This window comes from Orbicella franksi, chromosome 6 (assembly GCF_964199315.1).
Source record: "Orbicella franksi chromosome 6, jaOrbFran1.1, whole genome shotgun sequence".
Classification (NCBI taxonomy): domain Eukaryota; kingdom Metazoa; phylum Cnidaria; class Anthozoa; order Scleractinia; family Merulinidae; genus Orbicella; species Orbicella franksi.
The window spans coordinates 16,464,156-16,491,051 of NC_138150.1; the positions used below are offsets into that span (position 1 = coordinate 16,464,156).

General features: G+C 39.3%; 3 protein-coding genes across 5 annotated transcripts in view; all 3 read right to left on the reverse strand.

The window, feature by feature from the left end:
- Window positions 1-7,040, reverse strand: part of LOC145490993 (uncharacterized) — a 24,683-nt gene extending 17,643 nt beyond the window's left edge. For 2 of the 3 annotated variants that reach the window (XR_014049745.1, XM_081470126.1), the window contains exons 1-6: window positions 5,638-7,040; window positions 5,459-5,557; window positions 2,164-2,279; window positions 1,175-1,257; window positions 1,008-1,077; window positions 325-600 (exon numbers count right to left, since the gene is read on the reverse strand). Coding sequence is in view for 2 of the 3 variants with exons in the window: in XM_081470126.1 (XP_081326252.1) it covers window positions 325-600; window positions 1,008-1,077; window positions 1,175-1,257; window positions 2,164-2,279; window positions 5,459-5,557; window positions 5,638-5,699 (706 nt within the window). In the remaining variant the exon portion in view is untranslated. The remainder of the gene's footprint in view (window positions 1-324; window positions 601-1,007; window positions 1,078-1,174; window positions 1,258-2,163; window positions 2,280-5,458; window positions 5,558-5,637) is intronic. The other variant, XM_081470127.1, reaches the window with a different exon arrangement.
- A 1,734-nt stretch (window positions 7,041-8,774) lies between these two features.
- On the reverse strand, window positions 8,775-15,133 carry LOC145490001 (uncharacterized). Its single transcript, XM_081469088.1, has 2 exons — window positions 14,859-15,133; window positions 8,775-10,707 (listed from the first exon to the last, which is right to left on the reverse strand). Exon 2 carries the CDS (start codon window positions 10,701-10,703, stop codon window positions 9,588-9,590), a length of 1,116 nt encoding a protein of 371 aa, XP_081325214.1. The 5' UTR covers window positions 10,704-10,707; window positions 14,859-15,133; the 3' UTR covers window positions 8,775-9,587.
- A 4,777-nt stretch (window positions 15,134-19,910) lies between these two features.
- LOC145490160 (UBA-like domain-containing protein 2) lies at window positions 19,911-25,450 on the reverse strand. The gene is made up of 3 exons (XM_081469269.1): window positions 25,249-25,450; window positions 25,062-25,121; window positions 19,911-24,968 (listed from the first exon to the last, which is right to left on the reverse strand). The coding sequence occupies exons 1-3, from the start codon at window positions 25,354-25,356 to the stop codon at window positions 24,834-24,836; spliced, it is 303 nt and encodes a 100-aa protein (XP_081325395.1). The 5' UTR covers window positions 25,357-25,450; the 3' UTR covers window positions 19,911-24,833.
- Window positions 25,451-26,896: the final 1,446 nt, after the last annotated feature.

The window sequence follows — 26,896 nt, forward strand, 5'->3', positions numbered from 1 at the left end:
GTTAAACCTCCATTCCACTTTGCTAAAATACAAACTAAGAATATTCTCTGCTTAATCAAGAGCCAACATTCAAAAAGCCATTAGGAACTATCAGAGGTTTTATCGTGGAGCTACTTGTAACGATTTGGGTTTTTTGTTAGTCTGACCTTAATGCAGACCAGCAGTGACCATTCTCCTTATTATAGAAACAGTGCACAATACAGAGGGACCTAAAAGAAAATAAACAAGAATTCTACCAGGAAAAAGTGCATCCCCTGCTTCATGGTTGGAAACTCCCACCCCATGCTGACTTTGTGCCCCCTTCCCAAATGACGATGACATTACCTTGCTTTCTGGACACAGCTTTTGAATCAGTTCCATTCTTTTTACCTTTGTTCAAAACACTGTCTAGGTACATCTTAGCAGACCCCCGTGAGCTTGTGGGTTGCATGAGGGATTTTGCTGAGGAGGGTCTCCCATATGATGAACTGTAAGTGCTCTTTATGGCAGGCTTCTGTGTTGCAGGTTTTCTGATGGGTGCAGACTGTTTAGGCTGAAGTTTGGAAGCCTTTGGAAGAGTTTGTTTTGCTGTACGTTGCATGGGTTGTTTCTGGGGAGGCTCTGAAATGTTAATAAGCAAGAAACTTTAACCTCAAGGTGTTTGTCTCCATGCGGAGTATAAACGGGTGCTAGAAGTTGTTAAGGCAGCCATCCAAAATGCTGGTGTTAATCTGTGATGGGCTAGCAGCTCATTCAAGAGTAACATCAAGACTTCTAGCTTACTTCAACGAAAACATTGCCACAAAGGTGCAATTTCTAGGATTGGACTGCAATGTACTGCTCAATGGATCAAGTTGTAAAATATGTCCAGAGATATAAAGAAGAAAAAGAAATGGCTACGTTAAACCTCCAGTTGAGGCACATCTTTGCCATTTTCTCTTCCGAATGCTTTTTCACATACTCATTGTTCACAAAGATCTGTCCCAAAATGGACTACAACCCCAACTGTGATCTATTATTGTACTTACTGGTGGTGACAGCAAGAGGCTTTTTGGATATCTTCTTCTTCTGGTCTGCTTTGGAAGTAGCTTCATCGATCTTTGAGATAAATCAGAAACCCCAGATTCAAGGTTACTGGAATTTTAAATAGAGGTCCATTCTGGCATTGAAAGTACCGGTACTAATTTCTACATACCTTTGTCTGTATGTCCCTTGCTTTTTGTGCCTTGGCTAACAAACTTTGAAGTGCTGCTAAATCTTGCTTCTCAGTTTCCTTTGCTAGGACAAAAGCACATAGTACCAATTAAAGGTGCTGTGACAAGGGTTGTGGGCCCTGACAGTCTACCCCTGACAGTCTGCAAAGTGCAATAAAATTGGGCATAGAGAAAATTAACAAATTGATGTCAGTTTTTTATGTGTCTGTTCTCTTATTGATGATGAATTGGGTTACAACATTGTCAAAGTGGCTGTGGAACCACAAGCTGCAGGCAAGTGGTTCTGCAGTAAACTTTGACAATGTTATGACGAAATTTATTTATTATTCAAGAAGAGGATAGACGCAAAAAAAATTGACATGAATTTGTTTTTTACAATAACAAGACCCCAGAATGGTCAAATGTCGGGAATAAATAAGGGGAAAAGATGCCGTAAACTCGCTGTAAACAAAGAAAAGTGAAATTCAATTTTATTCAAAATGACACAAACGTTGCAATAGCTTTTCTCACTTTTTGATTGGCTACTTAAAAAAGTTCACAAAGTCTCATTGGTTAAAAAGTTGACAGTTTGGCGGCTGAAAGTTGAACTTGAAAGCTTGTATAAACTAAACTTTTATCCGTCTGTACTCTTATTGAGACAATCAGCATGCAAGAAATTAGACAGTTATTGTAAAAAACAGTTCTTGCATAGCAGGCATAGTAAGATCTCACTCTCATTCAAGACTTCAATTCAAATTTTGGAACAAGCCTCTGAAACAGACATTTAAAACTATGAATTTCAAATACCCAGCCCTTAAAGCAATTATGCTTAATAATACTGTAAACCTCTGACTTAAGTTTGGTGCAGTGGAGGAATCAAAGAGAGACTCATTCCAGTCTCCAGTGCAGTAATTATTACAGGTACATCTTCACATCACCTCTCAGGGTGTAAACTAATGGCTAAATGAAACACCTTAAATTCAGTCCTCACCTTTGATTTCAATTTCTGTGTCTCCTGTGATGGGTCCTCCAGCCTGCATAGTTTGTGACTGTCCAGTGCCACTTGTAGTTTGTTCATCTTGTTTAACCATTTTAGATATCAATGGCCTTCAAATAACCCAAACATTTCAATCAAAAAAGCACAGTGTTGGAAATTAGAGAAAATTATTTTGATATGGTAAGGGGGGATGAGGAGGTGTTAAGGAGAGGCTTGGAATTTTTTTATCGAACCTCCAAAACCTCCCAAGGGAGGCTCTCAAAACACACCAAGTTTATATGGGGGCTTGCATTATTTTACCTCCAACAATACCAATATCAAGCTGAATACATTGTACATGCATACAGTGTCAGTAATTTCTACAATGATGTCTATTAACCTTCCATCCCTATAAAGAATGCAACTGCTTTTATATTATTTTAGAAAACAGTCCTTAGAAAATATGTGCCCTGATTGGTTAAAAATTGTTTTTCTATAACTCGATAGAAACACAGAACTAGCATGAGCTGTTGATGTAATGATGGCGCGAGCAAAGAGAATTTACATTTTGATAATCAAAGTTAACAAGTTGTTTTCCTTTTTTTCGTCGCGGTGTTTTCTAAAAGAAATAGAAAAAATGTTCTTTGTGTTGCTATCAAGTTATAGAAACACGAGTGGAAGTCTGGGAGAAACACTCGCCTGCGGCTCATGTTCCCACAGCATTTCTCATTCTCCCAAACTTCCACTCGTGTTTCAATAACTTGATGGAAACGCGGAGAACATGTTTTCTATTTCTTAAATAAAATCATACTCAAGACAATACATCATAACACCAGTATACATGCCACAACCTCGTTCCCAGGGTCTCTCTTCTCCCTGCCCCTAAGAGTGAGAGACAGCACCCAGAAGTGTAGCAGCTTTTGTAAGCTTGTAATTGTGTTAGTCATCAAAGTGTAGAAGCTGTTATTGTTTTGGGGCTAGGAGCATTGTCTCTGTTGTTTTTGCTATTGTTCTGTCAAAGGGTATTGAGCCAGGATGAGGAGACCCTGAGAACAAGGTTGTACATCCTACATGTTTTGAATGTATTTTGAGTGTCTTTACAAATTTGCTTGGTCAGCACATTGGGCAGGTTTTCCTTACAGAGAGTAGTGTGGAGAGGTTAAGGCTGGTTTTCACTAGTAACAGACTGAGCTTTCGTTCCGGTGTATGACATTTGCAGACTGCAGATTGCAGATTGCAGACTACATTTGGACCAAGATAGCGTTCTGGTTAGCCTGAATGTCACTCAGGTCAAATAGCTTGTAGGTTGATATTATAACAAAATATGAAAAAGTGTCATAAACGTCCTTGAAGAAAGAGACTTTTCGGGTGTATAACCCTTCTTCAGTGTTCAGAAACCGTTATTCAGCATGAATAGCGCTCAGTTTAGCCCATTTACGGTTAGCTTTCGTTAATGAAAATGGGAATACTTCAGAATATGACGAGTTAAAAAGTCTGCATTCTGCAGTCTGAAGTCTGCAAATGTCATACCCATAATAACAAGGAGGAGGACATTGGGGTTTGCAGACAATTTTTCTTGCAGAATTTCGGTAATTTTAATCTCAAAATGTGGTATCGGAGTATTCTCCGAACCTGTGGGATGCAGTTGTTTAGTTTTTTGAACAGTATTAAAAATTATCCTCCTAGTCCTCCAACATTTTCCGAGCATTTTCAAGTTTCCAATTGGACATTCCTGATGAAACTTAGCTCTCATGGTAATGTTAAACTGCAATTCCTTGTGTCGCAGTCATAAAGGGGTGTGTTATTTTTTGTTAATTATTAGCCAACCACGCCAAATGATACTTATTTTGTCTAAATCAAAAATTACCTGACCTAACATTCATTAACAAATTCTCCATTGTTATTTCTGTTTTATTTGCTCTATACTTTAACATACAGAGTAGTGGTTTCGGTATGACATTACAAAACCACAATAAATTTCGTCCAACACTGAAAACCGAATCTCTTTCCGTTATTTAATTTTAAAAGTCTTAACTTGTTTTACTTACAAAGTTCTTTCAGCATATCCCCTTGTTAGTACAGAACTTATCATAATCTAAAAATGTGCTTTATATTTTTGTAAATTGGCTCCAGACCTATAGCAATGTGAAACTAGAAAAAAAAAGCACTTTAACATGATTTTAGGTGATTTTTGTTAAGAAGAAACACCACATTCTGAAGCTGCTTTTTGATTGCCATGGTCAGAATTTTCATTTGTGTAGGCACAATGGCAGCCACACTTTACAACCAAACTACTTTATTTTACAACGAAACAGTCTCTCCTTTGCTTTTATTTCATGTGAACAGAGTGAGTGAGCACAATGTTATTCCGATGACAAAAAGGGAAGACAACTTGCAATCAAGCTATTAATAGAAACTCGATGGTCCACAGGCTAAGGTCAAAGTCCACACAATATTATCCCAGCCGCGTGATATTTGAGAAATAGTCTTTTGTTTTGATGTTATCTTTAGCTTCTCATAGTCTGCTTGGCAGCCATTTACGACCCAGATAACGGCTGCTAAATTAGAGAGACTTGACTTGTCATACATCATCTAAAACAAAGTCTGGGTAGAAGGCTGTATAAGTGGTTCCTTGGAATAAACCATTTTATACAGACCTCACTGCTTTTGTCATGAAAATGCACCCAGTTAGCACCAAAGCTACTTGTTTTATACAACAAAAGCAGTGAGGTCTGTATCAAAACAAGGTCAACTCAAGCCTCGCTGCCATCCAAAGGCCAGGCCACTGAGCAGACAACTGTAAAATGGTCTATAAAGTTTTAGTGGTAATGCAGGATGTAACTTCCTTGACAAACCAGAAAAACCGTAAAATGCATTAGACAGAAAAATCCGAAAAACCGCCATCATGGTTGACAAAAACCGAAAACCAACGACTGAATTGGAGAAAACCCGCAAACCGCACAAGACACCAAAACCGAAAAACCGCAGTTTTTAAGTGCGAAAACCGAAAAACCGAACCAAAAATTGGCCAAATCCCAACGCACCCCTCTTGAAGTATTGCGGTATTTTGTGATTTTTTTGCGGTATTGCGGTATTTGCCGAAATTTTTTTGCGGTATTGCGGTGTTCAGAACCCCCCAATGTCCCCTCAACGAGGTGGCCGTATCAACGGGTATTAAAAAGGCAGGGTTCCACTGTTGATCAAAAGGCAAAAACAAAGGCTAAACCAGACTGACTGAGAACATTATTGCTAGGCAATGATAACGTAAATTTCCAATTCACATGAAGATCTCCCTAAAAAATCGACATACCATGGTTTCAGCAGATTTCGACATTGCTGAACACAACATTCAGTTTCCTTTCGTCTCTGCAAACAGAGCTTGTGTGCCTTTGTAATTTGCTCCTCAAGTCTTATTAAGAATAAAGGAAATACAGTTAAGGTTCATTAAATCAGCAGACTATAATCTTTGACGAAAATCATTCAGCTTACATCTGTAAGACTTGACGAACATCTTCCATCTCCTTATCTGAATTTGCCGCCATCGCCGCCATTTTATTTTCTTAGGATAAGCCACTGACTTGATTGCAGACTCAGACCTCGAAACGAGGGCTCATATCGTCCAGCGGATTCTCCCCAACAGAGCCTTTGACGGGGCCGGACAGGAGGAGAGAGTTAAAAAGAATATCCACGAACTGGAGCCCATCACATTTTGTAGAAGTGGATCTGTTGCGTAAATAATTCAACGGGGTGATGGGCTCCTGCAATGAACGGGATACAATCTGCTACAGGCACCTATCTGCCTGCAGGCACCTATTAAGGTGGCCGAACACAGTTTTCGCGCGCGCTTTTGCTGATGCAATTTAGCGCGCGCACAAGGATTGGAAAAAACAAATATGCCGTCAACAGAGCGATCCAGCGATCATTTTATTTACTCAACACCCGCACTATCTATGCTATTTTTCTCTATATTTGAACGCAGTGTATTGATGGCTTTAGTCTTTTATTACAAAGATATATTAGAAAAGGTAACGATGCGAAGAACCCAGCAACTCTCAGCTTTTTCTTTGTTACCGAAAAAACCCAGTTAAATGTAGCGCATTCGCAGTTGCTCGAAAAATTGAGACCGATTGCTTTTGTAGAAACTTGCCGATTTCTAACGATCCAGTCGTTAGGATTTCAAAAAATCTGGCAAAAAAATAGTTCAGAAACCACGTGAATGATTTATCACAAAAAATCGGAATTTTGACATAGGGAATTTTTAATAATACGAACATGTAGTGAAAACGATTTACGGCGAATTACGAAAATCGTCTTTTTTAAATAAACAAAAAACATTTTTTAAGCCTTGTTTTTAACCAGCCCCGTTGCCATGGAAACAGCACACACCTTAGCCAAAAATGCGAGAATAAACCCTTCTGCGGTTAACCTTGACTCATGCAAAAAACGGGCGCCAACGCACAAATAGTTTAAAAGTAATGGTGAATTAGGCATAGGCACTTGAAAACTGTGTTCGGCCACCTTAAAAGCATCGACCAGAAGATGTCCAATTAATTTTGGTGAAATTAATTGGAATAAACCAATCCATGGGTTCCAGACCAATCACCAATCAGCAGCCGGGGAAAACTGCACTGTCCTGACGTCAAAGATAAGTCGGGTCACTTTTCTCTCTGGATTTAAATGTCAGAAGTCATATTTAGATTGAAACGCATGAAAAACGATAGGAAACATCTTGTGCCTCTAACCTTTAAATCTGGCGCCAAAACTGAGTCGCCCGCGTCCAGCAACTCACGTGTCGCTAGGTAGGATAATAATTATGTTTTTGTTATTATTTAAATTTTGAACAAAACATCTTGTTCCTCGTTATAGGTTAAACCTAAAAATCTCTAGCGTGGTAGTAGAGGAAGCCAAAATAACCTGCAAAACTTCGAGCAAAAGTGTTTTATTTTGTCCTTTCGTTAAGACATTGCTGTTTGGACTGCTGCTTGTACTACAGCAGGTGCAGCCTCTGTATGCAAGGAGGAGGAAAGCAAAGTTAGATGGCCAGCAGTAATCACAAGGAACCATTGATAAAGGTTCATGAAAAGAGGACACGTCAATTAAACTGGTCAAATGAGTTGGCTTGTTTCTCGCGCCTTTCTATGTAAAAAGTAGAGCTTACCAGCTCGGTTAAAAGAAAATGGCCGTTAATATCTCTTAATTTCGTTTTCTTTCTAGATATTTCTCCGGCGACATCAGGGGAAAGAACCAGCTGTCAGTCCATTCTTTTAATGTGCGCACGCTTAATACTCGTAACGTGGACTTTCCAGTGTCAATCAAAGTTGTCCATGTATGGTGAAAAAGACCCTTTTAAGGTCATACCCCAGTATTGCATTGCGCATCCCTGCTGCTCATAATTTCACGCGTGATTAGCGCGCGCACATTAAAAATGGCGGCTTATTCTTTACGGCTGGACCTCGCCATATAGGTAAATCATCATTTTCTCGAAAACGAGTACGGTGACCTATCATGTTTTTCTGTTGTTTTGATTTGAGTAATAAATTTCTCTATGTAAAATAAATATGGATCAAGAAATAATTGTCGGAAACGTAAATTTAGCAAGCAATCGTGACTATAATCATGGTGCTATTATAAGAATTTATTGGGTATAAACAAGGTGCTGTTGGTCCTAAACGAACAAAGGGACCTTTCATTTTTATTTCAAAATTTAAGTTCCCATAATACAAACAATCAGTAGCCAAAGTTTGACAAAAATCTCGGTGCAGGTCCTATTTCAGTGGAATGACCTTAAACTGAACTCTTGCTAACCTTTACAGAAACAATAAGACTTAAGAACCGTCAGAGCTTAAATAGTAAATGATCAGGGAAAACTGGTTATGCCTGTAATAAGATATGTTACAATTGAATATTTACAGTCCCGTGACGAAGCCGTTTAGATCCAGATTTTACAAACTGAAAATTTAAGTTCTCAAAGGCTTTTTAATTGATTGCACCACTAAACGATCTTAAAACTGAAGTTTTACCAATCAAACGAGCTCAGCTTAAAAAAAAATTGAACCATTAACATTCACTTGAAAAGCTGCTTGAATGGTAAAAAGGCAATTTTATTTTATCTTAATTCTTCTCTCTTGCTAACGGTCGTTAACGCTTTAAGTGAAAGTTCTCTTCTTCGAGTATTTTACAGTGATGATGCACTGATCGTACAAAGCCTAACAGATCCCCAAAATTTCAGAACTCGTCTCTTTGGCATTAAATAATAGAGAGAAGAAAATTAAACGACAAATTGCCTCCTCGAACAAGCCGAGTATAATCTCTTGGTTTAAAATTTCTATACTATGTTTATCATGTGTTTACCCATTGCCACTAGTCGCCTGAGAAGTCCTAAACAAGAATCAATCGAATTCTGAGGCCCTATTAGGAGTTTTCGGAATACGGTTATTAACGGGAACAGGATATTTGGGGAATAAGATTAATGAGATATGGATTAGAAAAATAAAACGGGATGTGGAGTGGGGAAATCGTTAATGTTTGCAGCTGGAATTAACGGTATTCGGGATAGTTAGGCCAAAAATCAACCGGACGTGGGATACTCAGACCCCTCCGCGCCAATTCCCCCCCCCCCCCCCGCCCACCCACTAAGGCCTCATATTCTTGGTGAGAATCGTAACCCCGAGAATAGGCCATTTCCGAGCTGCCTTTTGCCTCTGCGCCAAAACGAGTCTAAGTGGGAAACCATTTATGTGAAAATGAGTTCCGCCTTCAAGTTCATTTTCATTCAAATCAAACTTATTTTCATAACAGAGGTTTTGCACTGAGACTTGTTTTGAAACAGAGGCACAAGGTAACTCGGAACTGGCCTATTTAGCTGAACTGAGCTTGCGCTATTCGTCAGCGAAGTTGATAAGCAGCACAACTGTCCTGGTGCCCGTTTCTCGAAAGCCCCGGAAACTTTTCGGGCCTGTAAAGCCACTTTTAGTTCATCTGTACCTAAAAACGGAGAAGTGCATGCGCCTGAAACTTCTTGTATGAAGAGAACCTCTGTTCATATTAAGAATATGTGAATAAAACAGCTCTGTAATCATAAGGTTCGAGATTTTGCTAGGGCTTTCCGCGTGCGAAAACTTTTCGGGACCTTCGAGAAACGGGCCCCAGGGCAGGTTACGAGATATCTTTCGGAGTCGCGAGCGAGTGTTCGTGCTTCTGTTTCTGATTGAATAAATATGAGTCGGAGACTCTCCGACTGCTTGCGAAGAGTGATCCCCCGATATGTTTAAAAGTGTAAACTAACTGAAGGTAAAAGAGGCTTTCGAGTTTTTGTTTAAAAGTATTCGTCCAGATAATTGAGGAAACCTCTTGCAAATATTTCTTTTCTTCAGTCACTTCATATCCGTTTCTTTAATTTATGTCGTCCAAATTTTCTTTCAACTGTGAATTTCTCCCGTTTAAGTCATGGAATAGTATCGTCCGTGTGTTTGTTGTGGAACTTGATCCTTCGATGTCAGCGCTACAAAAAACCCGTATTCTCCTGACGGAGAAGGCGTAGGAGAAGTGGAGCCAGTTGAGGAGGAACCCATGCTTTTGCGTTTTCGACGCATTTTTTCTAGATTTCTCACCCCAGGAAAGTCGGCGGATAGTCGGAGTAACTTGGGACGGCTGTAGCTAAATTTGGCGGGATCGCGTTTCTTGTAAAAGCCCTGGTCATGGTAAAACGCCGAAGAAGTTTCCGACGTGTCATCGCTCGGATCGTAGCCGAAGGAACTGTCGTCGTTGATGTATTCCGGAGGCGATGCATCGACGATCAAATCTTGAAGACGAGTCGCTAAGTCGTCGGTACTTCGCGTGGATTCGGGGAAGCCATGATGAAAGTTAGGAAGAGTGGCGCAAGACAGTCTGTCATCTTCGATATTTTCCGTGAAAACATCAAACTCGTAGGCCAGCGTAGGAGGAGCAGACTTCGGGCGCTCGGGCCTCTTTCTTGACCCCGAGATCATGGGGTTGTTGAGTACGCACATCCGAGACCGACGATGGGGGATGTTATTCGGCTCTATATCGACCTTCCAGCCAGCGATGTGCGAACGAGGCTCATTCGGGTCAAAATGGTGCGTGTACTGCGAGTAGTACATCTCTTTCAAAGAACCACTCCTTGGTAGGTGATGATCATGCAGAGGGCAAGCATTCTCCGAGTGAACTTCTTCTCGGCGAACTGCATCCACTTGTTCTTCCACCACCTCTGGAATAGGCTTCATCTTGACGCGGTATAGATCCGGTATGGACAGAGCACGGTTGTTCTGACCCAGCCCTGTGGTGCCACACATTCGCAGCTCGATGCGATCCGGAAGCGGTGCTTTGGAAGCAATAAAATAGTTTCCCTCGGAGACCACAGAGATATATTTTTTGCACGCCGGGCTTTGTGTCGGTCCATTCATCAACTGGGCTTTGTCGTTATGATGGTCTTTATTCCACCTCTCCCCTCCCCAGCTGCGGGAGAGTTCGTCTCTCTTCCCTCTGTCCCATGAATGGGATCTTTGTTCATCACTTCGATTACTGTACCCCCGCATGTTTCTGTCGATTAAATCAGAAAAATTACAAAATTACTCAAGTTTCTCGCTTATAACTTTGGGATACTTGCAAAATTGGCAATATAAACATGGAGTCAGTATGGTTTCATCAAGATTCAACAACATAAGTGGCTAGAAGTACGACAAAATTACGAAAAGAGTATAGTGTCAGGCGTTCATAATCAAGGCAATAGGACGCCGCTGAAATGGTAGTACGACTATACTACAACATTGCAGTTGGCAAATTATACAAATACGACAATGTCAATCGACGTAATTAATAAGACATGCTACAATTTTTTGTGTAAGCAGCAAAATTATCCTGTGATGTTTCTTTAAACCTCGATGAGCCATGCAATTTACGTACTCAAGCAAGTACAGTACATAACATAAAATTAATAATGAAATAAAGGTAACCTTGTCTTGGCAAGAATCAGTCCTATCTCTCTCATTTAAACAAATTACCCCCAAAATCTTGAAAAATAAAACGAAACTGCAGTTGGTATTCCAAAAGACATCCAAAATTTGTCTCGAAGCGACTGTCGTATCTTGGTTAATGATGCCCATTTTCTTCGGCCAGTTGGCGTTTATTCTGAATGACTAAAGTGATTTTGGTTATTTATGTGCCTTTTTCCACGTACAGTATTATGCAGCAACCCTTTCTGAGGTCTTCTGAGACAGACAGGCAATTTTTCCCAACTTCTCACTTCAAAATAGAGTCTCAAAATACTCCCTTGAGTGTTGGGCTAGTGACACACCAACAAAATGACGGAACCTTTTCTTGGGTTCCCACGCTCCAATATGCAAATGAGCGAAATCTTCACAATAGAACCTCTCTACTCTTTTGTCTTTTCAGAGACACGGCATAAACGATAACTCCAGCCTCACTGAAGCACGCCAAAGAAAAGTTGTTGTTGACTCGAACTTATTAAATGCTCGAGTAAGCAAGAAGAAATTTCTAGAGGAAGATTCAGCGTTCTCGATACAATAAACAGCTGGTATACAAGTTAAGTTATGAAATATTTATGTATTATTTTCCCTTGAGGCGAAGGAACTTTTAAGGTGGTTTTTCGGTTTGATATTTGTAAACCTCAATCCGTGCATAGCAAACTGAACAGAGTTCAAGTTTTGACCGATACTAAAAGTAAAATTCTAGCAATTAAACAGCCATTCTTAACTGTATGCAACAAATACCGAACAAAATTTTATGAGTAATTAGCATTTATATACACTATGGTCGGAAAGAAAATACTTTTGGAGCCGTATTAAACAGAGGATTTAAATATTCGAAGAAAAACAAAACGTTATACTCCATGTTGCGGATATAAAAACAGTTTCTTTGGATGAAACATTGGCTTTATTTACACTTGCTAGCAGTTCGCATCATTCCTGATCCGTTTTAACAAAACCCACATCCCAGTTGCGGAGGCCGTTTGCAATTCATTGAACCAGGCAACCCTAACATGTCAACTTTGACTGTCAGCTATGTCTTCCCGTAGTGTGAAGTATTCAAGCTCAGAATAATATAATTAAACTGACTTCTAAGTTCTAACGAAGGCTGAGCTTACCTTTTATAAGACAACAAGTCGCTGCAATTCGACAAAATTAATTCCTAACACTGTTAGTTCAGTACTGTTTACAAAACGCGTCTTTGTTCCTTTTTCGAACAGGTAATTTTAAAGTTATTTGCAAACTGCAAACAGCTTTTTTAAATATTATGAAATGCAAATACGCCTGGCCACCAACAGAAAACTAATTGTTCTCACTACGCAACATACGATTTGCTTCCAAATGTGCTCATTAATATGCAATATTTAGTAACTGTGGGTTGTTAACACAGGTATTAAGCCAAAGTTAAGCTGGAAGTCGAGAAAGTTCCTTGAAATTACTGCTTACAACTATAAGTGTCATATCATATCTTTTTTGACGTGAATAGAAATTCCAAAAAATCAACCACTCCAAAAAACATTAATTCGGCAACGAATACCTTTCGCCACCACATACATGTAGTTACTTTGAATTAAGATTTGGAGAGATTTGGAGAAGTTGCATAAATGTTTGACAAGTAAAGACAAAATTGCCGTTATTCTGCCAACAAGTTTTTACTAATTAACTTACGAACATTTCAAAATTGATCACAAAGCAAATTGTGTTAAGAAAACAGAGCATAAAAAGTGATACTGTTTGTGACCGCATGTGGCTCGTTTGGCATGCGTGGAACCCGATTCTTTTCAAGTTTCATAATAGACTTTTAGTGTTTTTTTTTTTTTTTTTTTAATGAAGATATTTGTGGTTTAGGTCGTTAATCGTTTCTAATCATTTCACAGCTGCAGAGCTACTATTGTTCTTTTGGTAACCGACGAAGAAGGTCTGTACAGTGCATGACCTAAATAAATTTTATCCGTGACTTAGTTGTTGCTGCAAAATTCTAAAAAAAGAAACAGACACGACAACAGTTTTGTTCGATTTTGAAGTAATTGTTATGTTGTTATGTCCACATCTGAAACGTGAAATATAAGTGCCAATACCCCTGGACTCTTCATAAAGATTTCCGGTTACCGTAGATCATCATGTTAGGATAGTATCTTATTCAGTTTTTCAAAACCGATCAACTGCATGTTCACTAACGTTATTGCTAAGTGGACCCTAGAGTAAAGTACATAAGCTGGTAAAACAGCGAGACTATAATTACCACAATTTATATTGATCCTGTCTTAGAAAGACTAAAAGAGTCACGTTGTTGCCAGGTAACGTAAGATTTCAGAAGTCTGAAATTGTCTAAATTCTTTATTGTCAATATTTGTCAAGCTTGTGTGACGATTTAAACGTGGAGGTACTTTGCAAGCATTGGATACATAAGATTGTAGCTTGTACTTGAAGGTGCAAGGAACTTGTCTCAAAGGCGAAAAGATTTTGAACATCTGCCGTTATTTGTTTCATATGTAAATTAAAGGCGACAGGGCAGCAGAATTTTCATATCCGGCAAACTTCTGTTATCTTCCAAATCCTTTCTCCACCATAAGCGAGTTACTTCCCAAATCCAAGAGTTGTGATGAAATGTTCGAATCAGTCTATATTTAGAACAGTACGCTTATGTACCCACAACACAAAACATTAAATTAACTTCGAAGAGACCGAATATAAACCGCGGAGAACGGCCAAATGTTGTGTCTACCGGGGCAAGCTAAGTAAACTAGAGAAAACCGCAGCGGTAACTTACGTAGCCGCAAACGAACTGGAAAGTTGAAAAACAGTGGGCTGAAAAATGAACTTCAATCTCGTTAGCAAAGTTTTGTTCAAATTTTCGTTACAGTTCCATCGATAATCCAAAACAATCAGGGAAGGCTAAGGACTGCACGAACGCATTTTGCATGCTGATTTCATATCTATTTGAACATTCCACTCGTCCGCTAATCGACAATATCCACAACAACATTTCAGGGTTGGAGCAAAAAATTGCATGACTCGTGGCAAACCATTTCACAGCTACTATTTACACCATTCTTCAAACAAACCACATTTTCATAGCAGACCAAAAACCAATTCCACATTGTTATCTAAACAGAAACACTTTTCATCTACGACGGCTGAGTTTATCCAAATACATCCACGCACGGGAACAATATTTCTCCCCTGATACGTAAATCTTGGGTGAACTTTTCATCGGGGGTAGAAAAGTACAGATAAAAGTTTCTTCCGAATTGAATAAACTACAGCCTCAAAAGAAATCCAGCCTGCACGAAATCTTTTGTCTTCTCGAACAAATCGTGAAAAGATCGTCCGGCAAAACCACGAAAGATCTGATGTATTACCATTCACTAAACCATAAACTGCGTAACTTCGAGAAACTGTTTATATCCCAAAGTCGTTGAAATATGAATTACCCACTTGAAGAAACGAAAGAAATGAGTCCTGGTTAGAATGTAACATGTAATTGACCTCGAGTAAGAAAAATAATTGTGTTTGGGCCGGGGTCGGTTGATTAAGTTTATATTCGTTTAAATCGTTAAGGAAAGTCGAAAGTCCCTGGCGAGAACTATAATCGAGATGACGATGATGGCTATAACGTTAATGTCTTTGTATATCTGTAAAGCGAACAGAAATCGAAATGGACAGTAGTTTAGTAGTACCTGCGACTCGTTCAGTTGTACTTACATGTAATCCTTTCAAAGGCAAGGAACAGGAATCTTGATTATCTATGGCTCCTGATCGAACCAGGAGCGAACGCTCAACACTCCACAGAACTCTGTAAGAAAGAACACGTTCCTGCAACAAGGGACCGAACCTCGATCCACGACGGCGCAAAAAAGTCGCTTTCTCAGACTTGGCCTCGCGGCGAATTACGAAATTCAACGGCAAAATATACAAAACACCGATCGCCCACGAAATATATGCATACAATAGCAAACCACGACAGAAATGTAAATTGATTTTCGCTTGAGCTAATCAAAACACTCTTTTATCACAAAAACGTGTCACGGTCGATGGAAATGCAAACTTGTGATTGGTTTAATACTAGAGGTCACAACGAGGTGGCAAATGTTTTAAATTGTATTGTGACGTTACTTCGTTATTCACTTGTGTAATGGTTATTTTTTCTACAGCTTTCTTCTGGAAAAAGCCCATGTTTGTGAGCACTGTTTTTATTTTTTAATCTTCATCTAAGAGGAAACGCAGATTGGAACATTTTGTAGCATACACGTTCTTCTAACAAGTCTCAATACGTCTCCTTTTAGTCTAATAAAGAGATCAAACTTTATTCCCTCCTGACCCACGTGCCTGATTTTGTACTGATTTCTTAAGAAGAAAACAGATTTTGATCGAAATGGAGCGCCTACTAACGTTGCTGGATTGTATTCATTTAATACCTAAATGCCATACAGGTCAAATGCCTTGCATAGATATGAGAATTTTTGAAGGCGTTTTATTAAGAAGATTAGATTCTATCCGCACACAGATTCAATGGAATAAAATATAAACTTTATAAAAGTCCCATATTTTCCGGCGGAGTTTTATATGATAATTCTGGCCACTATCACCTTGATAAATCGTGTAAATGAAAGTTAACATGTGTTCTACGACGACCCTTCCACGAAATCTAAAACGACCACTTTAAATACTATTGTTGTTTTGAATTTCCATCGTCGCCGGAATAAAGAGAGTATCAAACTATTAGCTAAAAGACCCGAGGCTAAAAACCTTGTTGTGAAAGTAAAGTTCTAGAATCGATTCTGGAAGGTTTGAGACAAGTTAAGGATACCTAAATCAGAAATATTTAAATTGAAGTAATTGCAAATGTTTTGTCGATTTTCTAACAGTCTTAATATAGGCCAGCTCGGAGCAAAACTCTGTGCTAAAATAATCGGTTCTGGAAAATGTATGATCATGCTGTTTTGAATTATTTTCAGTATTTTGAATTCTTTAAATTCGTCAATAGCTTTTTTCAATAAAACTCGAAACGTCAGTTCTGACGAAAAAAGCGACCGACAATTTCATAAGCGAACTGATTTTACTAGGTAATAATAAGCCCTTCTTTACGAGACACTGACGAGGTTTAGTTTGCGTCAAATCGCAAAAATTACTTTAAACCCACAAAAAATTAATCTCATATGTGAGCGAAATAGACTCTCTGGTATGAGGAAATCCTATCTGGGAAATTGAACCATCATCCTATCTACTGGCGGTCCAAAAACGTTCTCTCTCCCCTTTTTTCTGACACAAAACATAACTCGAAAAATAGGTCCGCACTGCGTACTTGTGTGTGCGTAGCGTTCTTTTTGCTTTTTTTGAATTTTACCGGTTGAGGATATAAAACTGCGCTGTTTATTGGAAAAGGGCTTCTTTATCGGGATAGGGTGCTGTTCAATCCCCTTCTTCTCCGTGTTTTTTTGCCACCCGATCCTACCCTTTTCCCGTTTACGCGTTGTTGGTGTGTTTAGACAATAGGTAGTCTGCTTACGCGAGTCCGTTAGCACGGCTTATTACGTCGCTCTGTACCGTTGTCGCAGTGTTGCGCCCTTTTTTGACGAGAAATATTTTCAGTTGTGAAAGACCTTTAGAGGAAGGGAGCTTTTTTTACATCAATGAAGGTCTTTGGTTTATTATATGCGAAATAAAAATATCGTGCTACATAAAATCCTTGGCTACCGATTTAATCCGAGTAGTTCTAAAAATAACATGTAGTAAATATTAATGTGCTATAAATTAGGAGAAGTTTTGAAGGGAAGGGTGAACCCACAATGTTCATTTATTTCTTGTTTTACCCATGAGACTATGAGATAAGAGAGAGGGGATATTCATTGATTAAATCTGCAGGCCGGAAAGTGTTGGCACGAGAAAGGCCGAGTCTTACAAAGAAAGAAATGCATTTGAACTGGAAATTATCAGATTATAGTTTTGTATTTTGATCGTCACGGTAGGGTTTTGAGTGAGATGTTGTCAGCTGTCTCTGTTTTCCTCTTTGTGTTGCATTGAAGTTGATAAGACCTGTTAAAGATACCAGATGCTGAAAGCACGAAATTGAGAGGCATGAATTGACCCTGGTCGACCTTATTAAAGCACTCAACCTTGTCAACTCTATTAAACACTTTTCAAAGGCAAGTTTTTTTTAACTCATTTTAAAACACAACATTTGTGCAATCACAATTGGAGTAATTTGAGAAATTTTAATTAGAAAATAGTATTTTAGTTATTTGGAGTACCGGTAGTATTCTTATCTCTCTACAATATTTGTTTTGAGTGACAAGTGTTTTACCTAGAAGGTTGTTGAAACAAACAAGCTAGTTATTCTGGAAGCCACTCACAAGTAATTTTAGATAGGGTTTACGTTTAAAGCGTTTACGTTTAGTTGGGGTGCGTGTCCATTTCATGCATGCTCTAATTCGCAGAATTGAAGATGACGGTCGGATCAATGACATCAAAAATTGTAGGCTTTAGAGTTTCCTCCACATCATTCGTTTGCCATCATTCCTTTCGCTGTATGGGGTAAACCGCGTCAAACATTCAGGCCGATAAATGTTAGCTTACGAAAGCGTACTATCCCCTGTGCAACCTACACTAACCACAAGCCGAGCCTTCATATGTGGCTTGTGAGAGCGAAATAACTCCCGATATGGACACCTGAAGGCAAAGGTAAAGGTAAAATCTGCATACGAGCCAGGTGGCCCATCAGGCCGGAGCTTATCCCGGTTTCTGTAGCATGAAGCGACTAGGAGTATTTCTACTCACTCCTGGATGGGATGCTAGTCCATCGCAGGGTTACCCCCAGCATTAAGTTCGCCGGTACCCATTTATACACCTGGGTGGAGAGAGGCACTGTGAGAGTAAAGTGTCTTGTCCAAGAACACAACACAATGTCTCCGGCCAGGGCTCGAACCCCGCTCGATCCGGAGACGAGCGCACTGACCATGAGGCCACCGCGCCTCCCATGGACACCTGAAGGAAGAATGAAAGAAAGCTATCAAAAAACAATACAACTGAAATCAACATTTTCAAAGCCCACACGAAATTAGAAAGCTGGATTTTCGACAAATGAAAACAGACATGCAATTAAGCACAAGCTTAAATACAAAATTACGAAGGATACGAAGATAGATTTTCGATACATGCAAACAGATAACGTACCGCATCTCAAAAGAAGCTATAAAGACTATAAAAGGAAAAAACCTACCTTGGCAACTGAAAGCTGGGATAATAAAAATGAAGTATCTTAAAACCCATAAATGGTACACAAAAGCGAAGCGGTCAACACGAAGGAGGCAGAAAATCCACTGCAACTAGCGTATTTTGAATTGGGGGGCTTACAAGCGAGCGCCAGAGGCGCTAACTTGTAGGGGGTCTGGAGATATTTGTAAAATTATTATTTTACGTCTTTATTGCTTGCAATTGGGGGGCTAAAGCCCCCCAGCCCCCCAAGCCCCCAGCTCCCCCTCCCGGTTCCGCCGTCCCCGAAGGAATCGCCCGTTCTTCTTTAGGCTAAAATATATTGTAGGTAAGAGGATGGTACATATTACCCTAAAATGTTCAATTTGGCCTCACTGACTCTGTAAAAAGGCCTAAACATGGCCTTTGCGAGTAAGCTTTAAGGACGTGGCTCGAAATCTTACTTTTCAATGATAATTTATGACAAGGTATGGGTTAAGAGTTCACTCGAAGTTAAGGCCAGACATGAGACGGCTAAAAGATAGATAACGAGTATCTTGAGCTTTGCACCCATCACTGGCTCCTGTTGCCTCAGACGAGCTACAGGTTTAGCTGATAGTAATGGTCAAAATGTCAACTGTCAGCTGTGAAATGACGAGTTTTCTGTTAACGGAGTGACATCTAAGATTTGCAGAGATATGCGCTGAAGTGATAGCTGAGGAATCACCATAAAATTTAACACCTGCACCCCATCCACACACTCTCGGAAGAGTGGCCGTTTTCACGCCAGTCACCTGCAACAAGTGAATTAACGTATCTGGTTTCATGACACGCGTCTTAAACTATTTTACACTAGGACGGGTACTTAAACTATTTTAGACGTAGTCGTCTACATTTATCCTCTAATGATCAAATGCAAAATCAGGTTTCGAGACACTACTGGGTAAAAGTGATAACAGACCAATGACAAATAGCATAACACCAGATCGAACTAACAAAGCTGCAATAAACTTTTATGAGAGGTTTAAAACTGCGGAAAACGCAGGCGTCTATCTTAAAGCGTTTTTTCCTCTCAGTGATGATTGTAGCTAAGACTTGCGAGACGAATAATACATCGTGAACACCAACTCACAGATTGAGTTGCTCTTTCCTTGAGAGTAATTTTTAACTGTTGAGCGTGTTTAGCCCTCTGAATACCAAACTTTCGCCAAAAAATACCGTTTTTAACCGTTTAGTCAGGTTTTTTAGCTGCCATGACGCTGAATAAGCCTAAGTTTGGCTAAGAAAGCTTTTTTTACTAAAAGGAGAGATTTTCCGAGGATTAAGTACAAAAGTGAGCAAAATTTCAATTCCGGGCATGCGCAGAAGCCAAAGTTTGGACTTTCTGTTTTGTTTTGTTTTGTTTTTTGCCATTAACCGTTCTCAATTTTGTTTGTTGCCCCTTTCCTTTCTGTTTTTCTCGGCCCTTTTACACTGGCTACCTTTTGAATTGTATGTTCTTTCTGGCTGCCGTGAAAAGTTGGATGTTAATTACGGACGAAGCAAATGGACCTTGATCAATCATAGGCGTAGTGGACCATTTAACACCGTTTTTGCACCAAAACTGATAACGTTGTTTTTCGATTTGCGACGTCGGAATGTCGTCGATATCTAAACCTGACCATTGTGCGGAAAGGCCTAGCCTAGCACTACTATCTGCTTATCAAGAATATCTGATGACATTTAAATTGATGACGTCACAAGTGGTACAAAGAGCACGACCATTAATTACGCAAAAATGCGTAGTTGGTATTCAAAGGGTATGAATTATGTATGAATTCCTTCATCGAGCCAAATTTTGCTCGTTAGAGACTAAGAATGGTCAATTAGACCGATTTATGGCGAAAAAGAAAGTTTTGGAGAAAATTTGTGCTTTTCTTTAGATAACATATGACAAAATGACACCTGCTTGTCTATTAGGAACGTTGCGCCGTTCCAGTTCCTGAAATTCCAATGACCCACACTCTCATGATAACCTTTCAGAATTTCTAAGACGCCTTTTCTTTGTCGTTTTCCTATGCTGAATGTAATAAAATCCTACGAAAGAAGGCAATTTTGTAAAGCTGTGAGAAGTTGTAGTAAAACCGATATTTGGTCTTGCAAGGAGTACAGAAAGTTGAAATAGTGTGGGGATTTTGAGGAACACCTGGTCCAGCCATGCCCAAACCACTTCACCGGTCTTAACAATCAGGCATGATAGCAGCTGACTCAAGTGCAGCATGGGCTAGCTACAGGGTTTACCTGATTCAGGTGACAAGAAAAATATCATTTTGCAACATTACTGGGAAGGCAACAGGGCACCCGTTGTATATTCAATATGCTATTTAGGCTTGTCTTGCATGTAGACAACGATATGATATTCCGGGTTTTGCTTATTGTTCAAGAACACGCGTTTTGCGTATGACATTGACCAATCCGCAAACAGTTGGATTTGAGTTTCATCTGAGGTTATTACCATGTGCATTAAGTAGACAATCGGTCCACAAGCCGGTTGGTTTACTATTTGCTGCTACACCGTGCTGACGAGACCTAACCAGGTCGAAACAGCTATCCACGGTTGCAGTTCTTGGCCGTTTCAGTTTGGACTCTATGATGTCGTTGTCCCGTTAACCTTCCACGTAGTAATCAGCCTTGCTTCAATGTTATGTTTCTATTTTTGGCTGATTAGATCTTTTACAGATCCTACGTATTCCGGTAGCATTTTCGCTTGCGGTCCCTTGCATCATTGTATTATAGAAAGCCTATACTCCCACTACAAAAGAACTACCTCCCTGATTAGTACCAGGAAATGGGAACCCTTTTACTCTCCAGAGTCCTAGAGTAGTAAACATAAAAAAGGAAAGAGCTAAAATCTTTTTTCTTAATTTTGAAAAACAGAAGAACATAAAAAAAAACTCCACAATAGCTGCCATTTTAATGCTAAGACATTAGGCCAGTTTCATACCCCGATTTAGAAGTTGAAACCGCAAAAATTTAGTCTCGACTCATCATGACCATTCTAAGCAGTATAGGGAAAAAGCCTTGGTTTTCTCATTGAACCAAGAAAGGTTCTGCTAGTGGAGCTTTTTTGAGTTTGACCAGGAATGGACTACCATGGATAACTTATTCAATGAGAGCTCAATTGAGACCCTATTATGGGGGATCTGAGTATCCATCATCTTTTGGCCTAAACATCCCACATCCCATGGGCAGATCCAGGATTTCTCTTAGGAGGGGTGCACCATTAAGAAATGGCATAACTGATGGGTGAGGTAAACAATTATTAACAGTGAATATGAAGAAGGCTTCATCTCAGGGAGGGGGTTGGGGGTGGTGGGTGCACACCCCCTACACCCTTTATCCCTTTAATTCCAATTATATCCCATTTATTTTCCTACAAATATCCTGTATTCCATTAATTTTTTGCCTCCCAAAAAACCCCTAATAGTGCCTTTCAGTTAAAAAGATTTCCATTTGTTTTCTCAAAAACCATCACAGATCTGACTAATGTAACCAGTAATCTCTACCTCACTTAGTTGATTGAATAATTAATCAGCTAATCACTTAGCTCAGAAATTAATTACGTATTTAATTGATTTAATTATTTTAAGTTTTGTCAAGGTATGTGTTACTAAAAGAAATTGAACAGACCCCTGCACTGATTCTATATGCAACAGCTGATGATACTACTACTACTACTACTAATAATGATGTTTTGTGTGATTTTGCAATTCTGTTAAGCAGTGAATCTTGACTTGAAAAATATGAAATTTCATGATCAGTTCCTATGACCAGATGCTTACTTCAGGAATACAGCAATAAAATCAAGTGTGCTGGTTTACTGCTCCACTGTAACAAGTAGTTCTTGTAACTGATAAATTTTAATTTTCTAACATTTTCCTGGCTCTAGTTTGTATTCTGTTGTAGTCCAGATAACACATTAGGGTTAGGGTTGAGTCCTGCTGTTGGTGACTGATGTTTTCACAACCCAATTGGAGCCATCCTGAGAGACATTATTTATAATATTGTTAGAAGCATTGGAAATTTATCTCTTAATAAATTCTGGATTCATAAGATTTTGATGCATGTTTTGATATGCATTAAGGCCTCATGCAACCCATGGCACAATAAGGACAGATAATGACTAAGATATGCGTGGGCCTCTCAATCTGCAGTCTGCTACATCTTACAGCGCTCTAACATTTACATTTCTATACGAAAGGTCTAAATGTTTAACCAGCATAATTTTAGGAAAAACAGTCAAATGATTTGCTATTTTTTTTAAACAAACAATGCTATCAATGTTAAGGTCAGTGTAACTTTTTAACTGGTGGGAGTTTTATTTTATTGTTCTTTTGTTCTGTGAGCACAATTATCAATGGGCAAGCAGTTATAGCAACATATGTAAATGCTTGCGTCAGAAAAACAAAACTGTGCAAGCAAAACTAGTGGGCAGTTGTGACTCCACAGCTTATCTCCCACACTGTCACAAGTGTCTCTAAGACTGTGTTTATAAGTTAGGGAATTATGTCATCTCTTTCATAAAATAACTGCTCAAAATAATATTTCAATTCCAAGATCACACATAGTACACATATGTTCTTATTCTTTTCAACAGAAAAGAAAATGCCAGAGCCACATGTCAGTTCTCTACCCTTGTTTCCAAGCAATAATCTAAACTATTGCCTTGAATGATTGCTTTTCATAAATAATCACCAACTCTTTGTGTAAACACTAAAAAACAGCCACCTCCAACTATTATTTGAGGGAGCACGTTATCTCCGCATTAGCATGTCAAATGGATTATAAAGCATGTGATGTTGAAACTGTGTAACAGTACTCTTTTGAAAATTGTTTGCTGCTATCAAACCAAGTCTACACAGGCCTATGATATGTCAATTGTGCAAGTTCACTTGCAGTTTCCTAATAAAGTGATCGCTCATCTTATTGCTACCTGTGTAATCAGGCAGTAATCAACAAGAAAATAAAGTTGGATATATTTTTCTGAGAATTATTAGAAATATGTGTGTTGTAGCGAAGATAAGTGACATGAACTGAGGGATATTAACGTTTAAAATGCTTTGGAGATCTTGACACGCAACAGCAAATTTTCAGAACGTATATTTAAGGAAATTATTACAACTCAGTGAGGAGAATTGCACTTTTGAACTTGGGGTGAAAATGATGACATGACTCAAGTGAAATTCACATTTTCAAGCAGTTGGTTGGCTCCGCTAAGAAGTATTGGAAACGTGGCCAAAAATCCGGGGCATAAAGATCAGATAACACTGATATTACAGAGAAAATGGTTTACAATAGACAGGAAGTCTGACCTTGACTTTGCCCACTGAGGGCCAGTCATTAAAAGAACACGGCAGTTGACATGTGAATATGAGACTGCGAAAAATGCAGTCTTGCTTTCGAAGCATGCATTCAATAACTCTTGGGAAACCTTGATGCACACCTGTCATTTCGAGCGCACAAAAAAAAAAAAAGAGAAAAAAAATTGTTAAAAAGCACATTGTATTCTTGTGGTTCGGCTAAACGAGATGGCATTCCAAAGTCCGGAAATCAAAAGCCTCCCTTTGCCTTGAGCTGTAGAAAACCGGAACAATGAGAAATTTAACAGTAGCATGCAATTCACGCGCGCAAACGAACCTTCATAACAATAATTTGTCAAAATGATTAGTTTATCAGTGTTTCGATCCTTCGATAAAGCATTCAAGGCGAATAAAGGCTCATCAAAACAACAACAACTAGACATAAATCGAAACAAAACAGCCATGTACAAATATAAAACAAGGATTACCGCGTATGATGTAAGCTTCGGAGCAAGACAAGTTCCACACAGGTACTGCTCTCTAAACTTTACTATCAATCTTTAAAATTAGATTGTAATTATAGCCTCATCAATTTTGTAAAACCAATTTCCAAAAACCGTCGGAAAACCGAAGAAAGCTCGCATTAGCAGTTTGATATTTCCCTTTCGACATTCATAAATTATACATGAAGACAAAGAATGCACGCCAGTTTCGCAAGGCGATAAGTTTCTATTTCACTACTATCAAACATGGCGATTGTCAACGTACCCAAATTATCTGAGGTTTTAACACTTGCACTAAGTTCTTCGGGAACCACAATGATATTTAAGTTTAAGGGCGAGTCTCTCCAAAGTCTCACTGATTTTGCTCATTAACATCAACACACATCAATATTCCCATTTAAACAGTTTTCCTGAATATAATGCCGGACAGTGACCGGCACTTTCCACACGGTTTTTACCAATATTCCTCTTCCTTTTCCATATCTTGACTCGAAGCTTACTGTTCGAAGTAAATCCTCTAATTCTGTCCTCTTAACGTATTATTATAAAAAGGTTCCAGTAATGCTGCGTTGAAGAAAGATACGGCGGAATTATACAAATACAAACGGACGGATAGTGCAAGCTGACAACAACATTGCGCTAAGAATTCATCTCACGGGTTGATGATTTGCGTTCAAAGTCTGTGGTTTGGGGCTCGTATCGGAGGCTTGAAGTTTTGAGAAAGCTGCCAGAGCGTCGGGAAAGTTTGGCGGTGTAGCCGGTGTGTTCGCTGGCGTTACGAGCTGAAAGGAGGAATGAAAACGTCTTGAATTTAAGGTCATCAACGAAATCAACATGAAAATATTGCTTTGGACGTGCACTCAAAGTACACTTACCGCGTTGTGCTGATTATGGGAAGGAATCGCTGCCTCTTGGAAAAACAAACTCAAAGCAGTCTAGAGAAAGAAAAAAAAACGAACACAGGTAACTATCACGAGGATAAATTCCAAAGAACAAATCAGCTTGTACGATGTGCCAAGCCGCTTCGACATCACGTCGAAATCAAAACAATAACTTCACTACCTCAAACTGCCAATGTGCGGCTTGTAAAAGCTGCTTAGCTTGGTCTCTGGCACACCCAGCAGCCATTACGAACTGATTTATCATGGCTTGCTCTTTTAACGCGTCCATCTCGACACAAGAAAGGCCAAAAAATAACCCACTCGCAACTCGCTTTCGTTTATCGGCGAGGCGAAATAACGAGAACACACCAAGTGTGTTTTTGCTTGGAAATCACGTGTCATAACATGACGTCACTGCAAAACAATCGAGTTCATTGGTCAATAATTTTAGAAAAGTGGTCTGATGTGACATTGCCATAGAAACGGAAATTAGAGAGGGAGAAAATTCAAACCGAGAGCAAGTTCGCGCTAGAGCGAGTGCCAGTCAAAACAAAACTTCTGATCCACCGTTTTTCGCAAAATTGATCTCAAGAAATAAGTTACTCGATATCTGGTCGCTGTGAAATTATTCCGCGTCATTTTTTCAATGGTTCTTCGCTGCAATCGTTGCAACTCCAGTGTCAAATTGTTTGTTGGGTTGCGTAAGTACACGTGTTAAGTACATTTTTAATCAACAGGTCACGCGATATGAAAGTGAAAAGTTCCGTAAACTGTGTCACTGCATTTGTTTTTTAACTTTTCCCCCTCAATGAATTTGTTAATAATCGCTAACAAAACAGCGGAAATGACGCATAAAACAAGGAAATACCTTAGCGATATTGCGTAGCTTGCGGTCGAAAGTTCACTTTTTGCATATTTATGTTTGTCTTTTTCCAAGTAAGTTGGAACAATAGCAACAAAAGAAGCGCGCAGACAATTTATAACAAGGCCATTTAATGTTCGTGATGTTGTTGATCATGTTACAATATTTTGAAAATATTTGCTGTTTGAATTAGCGCCCTCACCGGGAAGCAAATTAAAAATTATCATTCACACTGGATCAGCTGAAGACGACAGGCATGCATAAAAAGGTGCAGAAAGCTTGGGCCTCGTCGTGTGTGGTAATTCTTTCACTAAAACCTCGGTTTGTTTAAAATTTGAACGAGTACAGCCATACAATTTTTTTTCCGGTTCTGAAGAGAGACTGCTGCTTCCGATGTCACAATGTTGTTTTCTTTGTGTTTAGGTTTTGTATGCCCGTCCTCTGAGGATCGAGGGCAGAAGTTTTGTAGACCTGGATCAGTAAAAATCTTGGGATACATAAATAAGTCCGGGCAGGTTGGATGAACACGTAAACCATTCGTGCCAGGTTTCACTATTAAACAGGATTATGTCTTGACCGAATTAATCCCGCATGATATTCCATTATTTTACTCACAATGTTTGGTTTTGTTCAGAGAAAAAACAGATTACGCAGGTGATGGTCTTGATATATATACATTCTCTAAAACACTTGGTAACAGCTGGCTAGCAAACGAAAGCCATTGGACAGAAATGTGGACCTAAAATTCCAAATATGTCATGGAATATAACAGAGAATTATCTGAAAGGGGGCAAATTTCAGGTAATATTTTCGCCTGAGGGGTGTGGGTATAGAATCGGTGATCAAAAACGTCGATTAAAATCGGAGATCATGCGTTCGGTTTCTTTTTGGGATGAACGTTCACCTCTGGGTTTTTTGGTGTTAATCGGTGGGGCGGATGGAGGGCGGGGCGGGGGGAGGGGGAGGC

Bases quoted from the DNA above. Each gene is read 5' to 3' on its own strand.
- LOC145490001 (XM_081469088.1), bottom strand. From the start codon at position 10,703: ATGCGGGGGTACAGTAATCGAAGTGATGAACAAAGATCCCATTCATGG.
- LOC145490160 (XM_081469269.1), bottom strand. From the start codon at position 25,356: ATGGACGCGTTAAAAGAGCAAGCCATGATAAATCAGTTCGTAATGGCT. The intron at 25,122-25,248 runs GTAGTGAAGTTA...TTCTTTCTCTAG, and splicing joins CCGCACATTGGCAGTTTGAG to ACTGCTTTGAGTTTGTTTTT. The intron at 24,969-25,061 runs GTAAGTGTACTT...TCCTCCTTTCAG, and splicing joins CCCATAATCAGCACAACGCG to CTCGTAACGCCAGCGAACAC.